At 49.0% G+C, this 12,645-nt stretch overlaps 1 protein-coding gene across 1 annotated transcript in view; it reads right to left on the bottom strand.

Moving 5' to 3' along the window:
• CHRNA5 (cholinergic receptor nicotinic alpha 5 subunit) overlaps positions 1-11,501 on the bottom strand; it is a gene marked incomplete at its 3' end in the record, with an annotated part of 32,251 nt that extends 20,750 nt beyond the window's left edge. Inside the window, exon 1 of the mRNA XM_041742393.1 lies at positions 11,116-11,501. Within this exon, the coding sequence (XP_041598327.1) occupies positions 11,116-11,239 (124 nt within the window). The remainder of the gene's footprint in view (positions 1-11,115) is intronic.
• Between the last annotated feature and the right edge of the window lie 1,144 nt (positions 11,502-12,645).

The following is a 12,645-nucleotide window of genomic DNA, read 5'->3' as shown; positions in this document are numbered from 1 at the left end:
AATACCCTACATTACTCTTTCTCAAAGTTGTGTGGGTTTTGTTTTGTTTTGTTTTGTTTTTATTTATGATAGTCATACAGAGAGAGAGAGAGAGGCAGAGACATAGGCAGAGGGAGAAACAGGCTCCATGCACCGGGAGCCTGACGTGGGATTCGATCCCGGGCCTCCAGGATCATGCCCTGGGCCAAAGGCAGGCACCAAACCACTGCACCACCCAGGGATCCCCTGATGGGCACATTTCTAATTAAACTCTCATCCAGGGGCTGACTGTGAACTTTTCCAGACCCTCAGAGAGCAGGCACTGCTTGCTCTCTGCCTGTCACGCTCTGGAGGACCAGGGTCTCCTGGAAGGAGGCTTTACAAGTGACTAGTGCCCTGTGTTTTACATCTGGTGTCCGTGTCTGCAGCTGCTGCCCAAAGGATGCCCCTTGACCGTATGGCTCAGGAGGTGGCTGGGGGAGGGGTAGAGGGTGCTGCTCTCCTGGGTCCCCTGGGACTGGCAATTGAAGAGCCAGTTCCTGGAGGGCACCACCCCCAGGCATGGCCCAGACAGATGCACACCCCCAGCTGGTCTTTCTGTGAAGGCGGCTCTCTAACTCCCCTGGATCTTTGCCCTCAAGGGCAGGCTTCAGGGTTAGAATAAATCCAGTGGACTCTGGGGGGTCCCAGGCAACACAAGCTGTGGACACCACCTTGGTGCTCTCCTCCTGCCTTGCTCCAACTGCCAGCATCGCTCAGGAAAGGCCTCATATACTTGTCCGGAGCTTAGGCTTTACAGCTGTCCCCCAGTGGATAACTGCCAGGTCACCTGGCCACTAGGGCTTGCTCTTGCGGTCCCACGCGACTCTACATATTAGCATGCTTTTATTCTTTTTTTTTTTTTTTTAAGATTTATTTATTTTAGAGAGTGAGCAGGAGCGAGAGAGGGACAGAGGAAGAGGAAGAGAGACTCTCAAGCAGATTCCCTGCCAAGCCTAGAGCCCAATGCAGGGCCCAATCTCATGATGCCAAGATCACGACCTGAGTTGAAAGCAAGAGTCAGATAGATGCTCAACGGACTACACCACCCAGGGGCCCCTATGTTAGCAGGCTTTTAAAAGCTGCCACCTGGGGGCACCTGGCTGGCTCAATCAGTAGACTGTGTGACTCTTGACCTGTGGTTGTGAGTTCCAGCCCCATGCTGGGCATAGAGCTGACTTTAAATGAATGAGTGAATGAATAAAGCTGCTACCTGAGGGTCTAGCTACCAAACACCCTGAATCCAGGTACTAATATCCTCCCTTAGGTAGACTGACAGGTCTTGGAACATCTTCACCTACTGGAAGCTATTAAAAATATAACAGGCTGCTTGGACATGCACAAAGGTTTGAAAGCCAACAAAGAACTGGGCATGGTTGAATGACAAGGTTCACCTTCTACACAGGTCCCTCCTTCAAGACTAGGACAGGTGTTTGTTCAACTACAGACACCATCACGGAGAGTCAAGCTAGGGCTCCCTGCATGGAGCCTGCTTCTCCCTCTGCCTGTGTTTCTACCCCTGTCTCTGTGCCTCGAATGAATGAATGAATGAATGATCTATAAAAAAGAGAGTCAAGCTAAATGAAGAAAGAGAGAAATGTGTTCCAACTGAAAGAACAAGATAAAAACCTCAGGAACAACCTTCATGACATGAAGATAATTTACCTGATAAAGAGTTCAAAGTCATGGTTGTAAAGATGCTCACTAGACTGGGGAGAAGAATGAATGAACACGGCAAGAACTTCAACAAAGATTTAGAAAATACATGAAGGTACCAAACAGAAGTCACAGAGTGAAGAATACAACAACTGAACTGAAAGATACAGTTAGGAGTTCAACACTGATTAGAGGAAGGAGAAGGGAGGATCAGTTAACTTGAAGACAAGACAATGGAACTCACCCAAACAGAGCAGCAAAAAGAAAAAAGAATTTTTAAAAGTGAAGATACGTAAGAGGCCTACGGGACAACATCAAATGGACTAACACTCACATCACAGGGATCCCAGGAAAAGCAGAGAAAGAGAGAGAGTCAGAGGGGTGCCTGGGTGGCTCAGTCAGCTAAGCATCTGACTTCAGTTCAAGTCACGATCTTGGGTCCTAGGATCTCTCTCTCGAATAAATAAAAAGATCTTTAAATAAATAAATAAGGTGGAAAATTTCCCTAACCTGGGGAAGGAAGCAGATATCCTGACCCAGGAATCCCAGAGAGTCCCAAATAGGACTCAAAGAGATCCACACCAAGATACATTATAATTCAAATGTCAGAAGTTAAAAATAAGGAGAAAATATTGAAAGCAGCAAGAGAAAACAACCTATATACAAGTGAACCCCATAAGGCTATCAGCAGATTTTTCAGCAGAAATTTTTACAGGTCAGAAGGCAGTGGTAGGATATATCCAAAGTGCTGAAAGGGAAAAATTTCCAACCAAGAATACTCCACCCAGGAGAGTTATCATTCAGAACTGAAAGAGAAATAAATGGTTTTCCTGAGAAGCAAAAGAGTTCATGACCACAATACTAGCCTTACAAAAAAATACTAAAGGGATTTCTTTAAGCTGAAAAGAAAGAGCACTAATTAATAACAAGAAAATATATGAAAGAATAAATCTCATTGGAAAGGAAAATATATATAATTCCTTACAAAGCTAGTATGAAAGCTAAAAGACCAAAGTAGTAAAAAAATAACTATGTTTATAGTAATTAGTTAAGGAATACCAAAGATTTTTAAAATGCAGAATGTGACATCAAAAACATAAAACATGGGCCAGAGAAAGAGTAAAACTGTTGAATTTTTGAATGGGATCAAACTTAAGTTGTTATCAATTTAAAATAGACTGTTAAAGACATAAATTGCTATATGTAAGCCTCATGGTAACCACAAAGCAAAAACCTTTTATAAATACAAAAAAGATAAAGAGAAAGGAATATAAATATACCACTAAAGAAAATCACCAAACCACAAAGGAGGAGAACAAGAAAAGAGAGGAAGGACAAAAACAATTAGTAAGCAACTAACAACATGGCAATTAGCACATACCTATCAATGACTACTTTAAATATAAATGGATTAAATTCTCTAATCAAAAGACTGAGTGGGGGATCCCTGGGTGGCTCAGTGGTTTAACGCCTGCCTTTGGCCCAGGGCGCGATCCTGGAGTCCCCGGATCGAGTCCCACGTCGGGCTCCCTGCATGGAGCCTGCTTCTCCCTCCTCCTGTGTCTCTGCCTCTCTCTTTCTCTCTCTGTCTATCATAAATAAATAAATAAATCTTAAAAAAAAAAAAAGACTGAGTGGCTGAATGGATTATAAAAAAAAAGACCCATCTATATGTTGCTTATGAGAGACTCACTTTAGATGTAAGGACCTACAGACTGAAAGTAAAGGGATGGAAAAGACACCATGGAAATGGAAGCCAAGAAAACTTGGAGCAGGGCAGCCCTGGTGGCTCAGTGGTTTAGCACCACCTTTGGTCCAGGACGTGATCCCGGAGACCCGGAATCGAGTCCCGCATTGGGCTCCCTGCATGGAGCCTGCTTCTCCCTCTGCCTGTGTCTCTGCCTCTCTCTGTGTGTCTCTCATGAATGAATAAAATCTCAAAAAAAAGAAACCCACCTTGGAGCACCTATATTTTTATCAGCCCGAAACAAAGACTGTAGGGGTGCCTGGCTGGCTCTGTGGGTGGAGCACGCAGCTATTGATCTTGGGGTTTTGAGTTTGAGCCCCAGATTGGGCATACAATATACTTTAAAAAGTAAATGAAATTTTTAATAAAGACAAATATGGCTGTTACATAATGATAAACGGGACAATCTAAAAAAGGGATGCAATATTTGTTAATATTTATTCATTATTAAACTTGGGAGGACCTACATATATAAAGCAAATATTAACAGATCTAAAAAGAGAAATAGATAGCAATGCAATGAGAGTAAGGGATTTTAACACCTCATTTACATAAATGGATAGATCATCTAGACAGAAAATCAACAAGGAAATGTCAGTATTAAAGGACACGTTAGAAAAAAAAAATTAAAAAAAAAAATAAAGGACACGTTAGGGGATCCCTGGGTGGCTCAGCAGTTTGGCGCCTGCCTATGGCCCAGGGCGCGATCCTGGAGTCCCTGGATCGAGTCCCGCGTCGGGCTCCCTGCATGAAGCCTGCTTCTCCCTCTGCCTGTGTCTCTGCTTCTCTCTCTCTCTCTTTCATGAATAAATAAATAAAATCTTTAAAAAAAAATAAAGGACACATTAAACCAGATAGACCTACGTATGTATAGAACATGCCATCTAAAGCAACAGAATATGTATTTTTTTCAAATGCACATGGAACAGTTTCCAGGATAGATCACATGGTAGGCCACAAATGAAGTTTTAATAAATTTAAGAGGATTAAAATCATGTCAAGTATATTTTCTGATCACAACAGCATGAAACTCGAAATTAACCAATGAGTAAAACTGAAAAATTCACAAATATGTGGAGTTTAAACAGCATACTACCAAACAGCTAATGGGTTGAAGAAGCAATCAAAAGAGAAATTTTTAAAATGCCCCAAGAGAAATGAAAATGGAAATATAAATACTAAAATTTGTGGGATGCAGCAAAAACAGAGGGAAGTTCATAGCTATAAATGCCCACCTCAAGAAACAAGTCTCAAATAAACAATCTCAAGGAACCAGGAAAAGATGAACAAAGCCTAAAGTTAGAGGGTAGGAGATAATGAAGATTAAAGAAATAAATGAAATAGAGACTAAAAAATGAAATAAAGATCAATGAAACTAAGAGCTGATTTTCTAAAAGATAAATAAAATTGACACTCTTTAGCTAGAGTCATCAAAAAAAAAAAGAGAGAGAGAGAGAGAGAGAGAGAGGACCCAAAGAAAATCAGAAATGAAACAGGAAATGTTACAAATGATACCACAGAAATAGAAAGGACCATAAACGACTCCTGCAAATAGTTATATGCCAACAAACTGGACAACCTAGAACACTCTACCGAGACTGAATCATGGTGAAACAGAAAAGCTGAACAGACTGATAACTAGTAAGGAGATTGAATCAGAAATTAAAAATTTCACAGAAAAGAAAAATCCAGATGGCTTCACTGGTGAATTCTACTGAACATTCAAAGAATTAATATCAATTCATCTCAAACTCTCAAGTTCTGACAAAAAAATAGAAGAGGAAGAAACACGTTCAAACTCATTCTACGAGGCCGGCATTACCCTGAAACCAAAACCACACAAGGATGCCACAGAAAAGAGAATTACGGGCCACTATCCCTGATCAACACAGATGCAATAATCCTCAACTATATACTAGCAAACCAAATCAACACACCAAAAGGGTCATTCAACGCGATCGAGGGGGATTTCTCCCAGGGACACAAGGATGCTTTAAAATCCACAAACCAGTCTGTGTAATACACCAATTAACAAAATGAAGGATAAAAATCATAGGATCCTCGCAATAGATGCAGAAAAGCACTTGACCAACTTCAATATCCACTGACGATAAAGCCTTGTAACAAAGTGGACACCGAGGAAATCTGCCTCAGCGTAGTAAAGGCCGTACGGCCCACGGCTAAGAGCACAATCAGCGGTGAGAAGCTGAGAGCCGTTCCTCAGGCCAGGGACAGACAGGGATGCCCACTCTCACCACTTTTATCCAACACAGACCGGAGTCGTGGCCAGAGCAGTGAAGCAAGAATAAGAAATAAGAGGTATCTACATTGGTAAAGAAGTAAAAATGTCACTACTTCCAGATGACATGATGCTACATATAGAAACTTGAAACACTCCACCAAAAAAATTGTAAGAATAAACAAAATCAGTAAAGCCGCAGGATACCAAATCAACACACAAAAAACTTCCTGCATTTCTATATACTAATAGTAAACCATCGGGAAGAGAAGGTTTTTAAAAAGCCCCATTTACAATTGCATTGAAATAAATACCTAAGAATGAATTTGACCAAGGGGATGAAACACCTGTATATCGAGAACTCCAAGACATTAAAGAAATTGGGACGCCCGGGGGGCTCAGTGGTTGAGCATCTCCCTTCGGCCCAGGGTGTGATCCTGGGGTCCCGGGATCGAGTCCCGCATCGGGCTCCCTGCATGGAGCCTGCTTCTCCCTCTGCCTGTGTCTCTGCCTCTCTCTCTCTCATGAATACATTTTTTTTAAAAAGTTAAAAAAAAAAAGAAATTGAAAATAAGAGATATAAATAGAAAGATGCTCAGGATTGAAAGAATATCGTTAAAAAGTCCATACTACCCCCAAATATTCTGCAGATTCAATGCAATCCCTATCAATATCCCAATGTTATTTTTCAAGAAAACAGAACAAATAATCCTAAACTTTGTTCAGAACCATAAAAACTCAGAAGAGCCAACACAACCTTGAGAAAGAAGAACTAAGCTGGAGGTTATCCTGCTCCCTGGTTCCAAACCGTGTCGCAAATCTATAGTCACTAAAACAGTACAGTCCTGGCACGAAACCAGCCCCATGGATCCCGGACCAGAGTAAAGAGCTTAGAAATAAACCCATGCTTCTACAGTCAGCGAATTGATGACAAAGGAGCCAAGAATACCCAAGGAGGAAAGGACAGGCTCTTTAATAAATGGTGTCAGGAAAACGGACAGCCACAGGCAGAAGAATGAAACCACGCCACTTTCTCATGCCACGCACAAAAATAAACTCAAAATGGTTTAAAGACTTGAACATAAGATCCAAAACCATGTAACTCGTGGAAGAAACATTGGTGGTAAGCTCCCTGACACGGGTCTTGGCCATAATTTTCTGAATTTGACACTACTAGAAAGCCTGTACGTAGCAAAGGAGCAGACACGCAGACAGAAAACTCTGGACGCAGTAACATCCCATGGTTAGCGTGGCAGCCGGCACTCACACGTACTGCTGTAGGAGTGTGCGTGTTCCTCTTTCTTCCTTTTTTTTTTGCATTAAACACCCGCTAGCAGAAGAATATCCTTTTCAAAAGGGAAAAACGAGAGGTAATAGTATGGAAGTAGCAATGCAGAGCGTGCGTACCCACACTCCAGGCTCCACGGTCCGTGAAAGTGGGCACATAAGCAGCCCCGGCAGGACTACAGGGCACCGCGTCTCCATGAGCGAGAACCACGGCTCTCAGGCCCACAGGTGGAGGGAATGTTTGGTAGAAAACTGAGCACACTTTCCTCTGTGACTGTTATGCCTGGCAGTTTTCTAATTAAAGCCCCTATCACACTTCGGTGCAGATATTTATGTGATTGTCAAAGCATATTACATTACACGCCTCAAAAAAAAAAAGTTTCATGCTGTCCTTTTTGTCAGATTCAAATATTCATATTTAATTGCTCTTTTTACTAGTAAAAGGCTTTACTTCATAAATCTACTTAAGAAGAAAGCATAAAGTTTCTGAATTAAACTCAGTTAGTAGAAACAATATCCTGCTTCCCCAAAATGGAAACAGACCATTTAGATTAAATTTTGGCAGAAAGGGATCATTGAAATAATCTCTTCTATCCTCCTGTCATTATAAAACTATACCTCTGGTGTTCTGGAGAGTCTGTTTAGACTTCTAAACAAACAAGTCATAAACTTTTATCAAAAACTATCCCAATATTTGCTAACTCATACTGTCAAGACATGCTTATTTAATATTAAACTTAAAATTACATCTGAAAAAATTAATTCCAATTCTTAAGGGAGAAGAATAATAGTATTAGAAGAAAAATGTTCTGTACTGAAATTACTGTACTAAAAATTCATATCCTAATTACAAAAAATTACTTGCTAGATCTAATTTGTAGATTATAGGTTGAAAAAAAAAACCCTATTCTGACAAATAAATGACTGGGAACCTTTCGAAGTGCCATTGATAGTCTACATTAAGTCAGGTGCATCAGGAAATGCACCCAAGAACCCTACCTGCCAGGTGCTCACAGCCTAGCTCATAGAGCATATTTAGTATTTGCAAGGAAACCAAAATAATGTTCCATTTCAAATAATGTGAGAGGTTTGCCTGAGGAACTGAGGCACCTAGAGACTCTTCTCAATGTCATCACAAAAGCAGAGATGACAGCCACCATGAGGGTATTCCTGTTAGCTTCTACAAATGTGAATGAAAATGAAAATAATTAAAGGTGAAGAGAAAAAAATCTTTCACAGCTCTCACTTTCCATAAATAGCTATTTTAGTTCCCTTTTAATGATAGATCTATTACTATAAATACTAAAAATAAAGTTTCAACCACTTAAAATGTCACATAGCTAAGAAATATAACTGAGTGATGACTGATTTCCATAAATCACTGTCCCAGTCATGGTCAGGTTGGTTAAAAAGGCTTGTATTATCTTAATGTACTAATTATTCTTTTTTTTTTTTTTTTAGTTCTTACTTAATTTTTAGTAATCTCTACACCCCAACTGTGGGGCTCGAACTCATGACCCTGAGATCAATAATCACATGCTCTCCTGGCTGAGCCAGCCCAGTGCCCCACTAATTCAATACAGACAAAATTGCCTCTTGAGCCACTTTTCAAATTCTGCAATTTTCCTTCAAATTCTTCAATTTTCCATCACCCATGAACGTACGGCTGTTGGCAGACTAGACTTTTGGTTTCCTGAGGATTGGTTCACAGAAAATCGTAAGAAACAGTGATTATGGGGCAGCCCGGGTGGCTCAGTGGTTTGGTGCCGCCTTCAGTCCAGGGTGTGGTCCTGGGGACCTGGGATCGAGTCCCACCTCAGGTTCCCTGGAGGTCCCCTCTGCCTGGGTCTCTGCCTCTCTGTGTGTGTGTGTCTCTCATGAATGAATAAATAAAATATTTTTAAAAATTAAAAAAAAAGAAACAGTGATTATTGAAATTCTAAGGTAAATATGAAAATAGCAAAATGTAGATTTTGGCTGATGGGACCTAAGCATCTACTGTCACCCTCTCATTTTAAAGAAGGAGAAATAAAAAAAAAAAAAAAAAAAAAAAAGAAGGAGAAATAAAGCGAGGTCAAGCTAATGCCCAAGGAAATGGCAAGTTAGTGGCAGGTCTCCAGACAGTAAGCCACCCCACAAATCCCATGACCATTTAGGAGCAAGTGTGCAATTCCATCATCCATTTAACATCACTTTGTTCTCCAAACAATCACTAAGAGCACACAGACTCTTGGAAGTTTTAGAGCTGGGGTGGGGAGCCATTAACGAACCCTCATTTTACAGATGAGCAAAGTAATGTACAGAGAGAGCTATTGCCCAGTCCATCCCTCCGCAACATCTACGGGGCTCCTCGCTATACTGAAAATAAAATTGAAAAAAAAAAATCCCAGTTCTTAAGGAGCTCGCCTGGGACAAAGAGAAAACATAAACGTAATAGAACGTGATGTTTTTGAGAGGTACTTGCTAAGTAGGGTGGGTCAGAAAGGAGATGGAGGGATCCCTGGGTGGCTCAGTGGTTTGGCTCCTGCCTTTGGCCCAGGGCATGATCCTGGAGACCCGGGATCGAATCCCATGTGGGGCTCCCGGTGCATGGAGCCTGCTTCTCCCTCTGCCTGTGTCTCTGCCTCTCTCTCTCTCTGACTATCATAAATAAAAATTTAAAAAAAAAAAAGAAAGAAAGGAGATGGATCGGCCCTGCCTGGACAGTGCCCAGCACCACGCGGGGACGTAGGCTGCGGACCCCATTCACAGCTTGAGTACAGTGTTCTGTATTAAAACAGGAGAAAAGCTCCACTTTCAGCAAAAGGTGCAGGAAACGATGGCTCTCTAGACTGTCCGGCTGGGCACCTGGCATTTCACTACCTAATTCTGGAGAGGACTCAGGTAACCCCAGTGCTGCAAAGGAAGCCGACCAACACACTTGTCCAGGTGAAGATGACGCCCCGGAGTCCCCCGGGGGGCCCGAGCATCAGTCCTTTCCTCTGGTTATGACCAGGACATGCTCAGCACAGGACTTTCTCTAAATGTCCAAGTCACCTCTCTGTGATTTCCCTCGGGGCTCCTTCCGCAGTGCGCCCCGCAATAAAGAACTCTAGTGTCAAGATCATCGCTTCTGGAGTCAGAAATCATTGTTGACAAAGCTTACGGGGAGGTGGGGGAGATTATTCCCACACCTGAACAGTCTCCTCTCTAGGAAACTTCACCCACGGAGGCTGAACTTCTGCTGGGAACTCCGGCTCTCACCTTCACCTGTCACAGCTGCTCCAGAAATGGTAGCATTTCTCCCCAAGACGCTGAGGGGAGCGACTCTGACATTTCCTAAAGCCCTGGGAAGTGAGGCCCACTGAGCATTTTCTTCTGTTCCTTCTATTCCTGCGCCCGCCTGGAGGCTGAAAGGCCAGCGGCGTCCTGCGGAGGGGGGAGCTGGGGATGCAGGGCGCTCCCCACGCGGCCCGAGGCTCCCCAAGGTCCCCACGCGCAGCCTCAGCCCCGCAGGTCCTGCGCCCGCACGGGGCCGCCCCGCTGGGTGCCTGCGCCCGGGACCCCGGAGCTGCGGCGGCGTCCACGCGGCCTCCCCGCGGGTCCCAGGGCGGCGGGGCCGCAGCAGTGACCCCCGTGGCCACGAACTCACGGCCGCAACCTCGCTCCGCCCCGACCGCGGACTGAACCGCTGCCTCTGCGCCCCGCGTTCCCTGCCTCCGCGCCCCCTGACCTGTCCGCCCCCGCCCCCGTGATCCCGCTCCCTGACCCGCCCACGACCCCGGCCGACCGCGGCCGCCCCGCGCCCCCTGACCTGTCTGCACCCGCCCTCGCCCCCCTGATCCCGCTCCCCGACCCGCCCGCGACCCCGCCCGCCCCGCACCCCCTGACCTCTCTGCGCCCCCTGCGCCCCTCCCCCGCCCCGCTCCCCGCCCCGCCTGCGCCCCCCCCCCCGCCACTCCGCGCCCCCTGATCTCTCTGCGCCCCCTGCGCCCCACCCCCACCCGCTCCCGGCAGCCCGCACCCCCTGACCTCTTTGCGGCCACCCCACCCGCCTGCGACCCGGCCGCCCTGCACTCCCCGATCTGTCTGCACCGCCCCCAGCTCCCTGACCCGTCTGCGTCCCCCGCGCCCCCACCCAGTACTCCGAGGGCGAACGCAGGGGCTGCCTCCCCCCGCCCAGCCTCACCTCCAGGCGCGCCCCCCGCTCCGGCCGGACCCCAGCGCCCCGCGACCAGCCGGAGGAGGAGGAGGAGGCGCAGCGGGCGGGGCCCGAGGCCGAGGACCCCCGGCCGGGACCCCCGCGCCGACATCGCCCGGCCCCGCGCGGGAAGGCAGGCGGCTCCACACGGACGGGGCCGGGACGGGGGAGCCCACGCGGGACGGACGCTGCTGCGGGCTGCTGGGGGTGCTGCGGGCTGCGGGGTGCTGCGGGGTGCTGCGGGCGCTACCACCTCGGCCCACACGGCTCCCACGGCTCTGGGCGCGAGGGGAGGCTCGCGCCGGGCCCCGCCCCCGCCCAGGCCCCGCCCCGCCGGCGCGTAGCCCCGCCTCCGCCTTCCCGCCCGCCTCGGGCCTCGCCGTTTAGAAGCGACCTTAGCGCTCGAGCCCCTTTACCCCGCCCCCGAGCGGCCCCGCCCCCGGCCCCAGCCCCGACGGCCAATCCCCGCAGCACGAGGCCCGGCGGCCTTGCTGGCCTCCCGCTGCCTGGGCGGGTCCCCGTCCGCCCTGACCGCCGTCCCTGTGAACATCCGCGCCGCGCCCAGCGCCGGGGGCGCGGACGGACGGGAGGAGGTTATTCCGCGTCCGCACGAGAACCGCCCCCCAAGAACGTGGCAGGGGGCTCGCCTCCCGCCCGCTCCCCGTCCCTGAAGCCGCGCGGGGGAGCTGGGGGTGCAGCCCGGACCCCCTTCCGGAGCCCGACGGAGGACGTGCAGCGGCCTCGGCACCGACCCACAGCCGCCCCGCCGTGTGCCCCCCGTGTGCCCCGTGACCTCCGTAAGGAGCGGCCCCCCGCCCCGGGCCGACCGCGTCACGGCCTCTGTTCCTCGTTAGGAGGAAGTTCCGTGGCCCCAGGAGCACAGCGGGTCAGCTGGGAGCGCGGGCAGAGCGGCAGGCTCGTCCGCAGCCCCCCTGCAGGGCGCGCAGCCCCGCCTCCCCGCCCCGAAGCCGCTGCGGACTCGAGGCGCGGCCGTCCGCGGGCAGCGGGGCAGGGACGGGGCTGCAGGGGCGCGGGCTGGCGGCTGCTTGACGTGCGCGGCTCCCGGGCCTCGGGGCTGCGTCCCCCCCTCCCCGTCCCCTCCGCCCCCACCAGCAGGACGGTGGCTCCTGCACCCGCGCCCCGGGCGCCCCCGAGGACAGCGGCGCAGCGGGGGCAGGGCCGCCGGGGCCGCTTGCGGGGGCACCTACAATCCAGGCCAACACCCCAGGGACCTCAGTGCGGCCCGTGGGCGGTGGACACTCGCGGGGCCCGCGGCGGCACCGCCAGCAGGTGCCCCGAAGCGCAGGGCGGCCGCGCCCCCCGGGCCCCAGCCGTGGCCACCCCGCGCCCTCGGGCACTCCGGGGGCTCGTGGCCTCCCTGCCCCTCAGCGGCCTCCCGGGCTTCCCGACACCTCCGGGCCCGCCCCCTGCCCGGGGTCCTGCAGGTGACGCGCGGCCCCGCCCCTCCCGTCACTGCTTCCAGGGACCGAGCAGCCCGTGTCCGCAGCCCGGGTCCGC

Source organism: Vulpes lagopus, unplaced genomic scaffold (genome assembly GCF_018345385.1).
Source record: "Vulpes lagopus strain Blue_001 unplaced genomic scaffold, ASM1834538v1 ctg48, whole genome shotgun sequence".
NCBI lineage: Eukaryota > Metazoa > Chordata > Mammalia > Carnivora > Canidae > Vulpes > Vulpes lagopus.
This window is presented reverse-complemented; position numbering and strand designations above follow the sequence as displayed.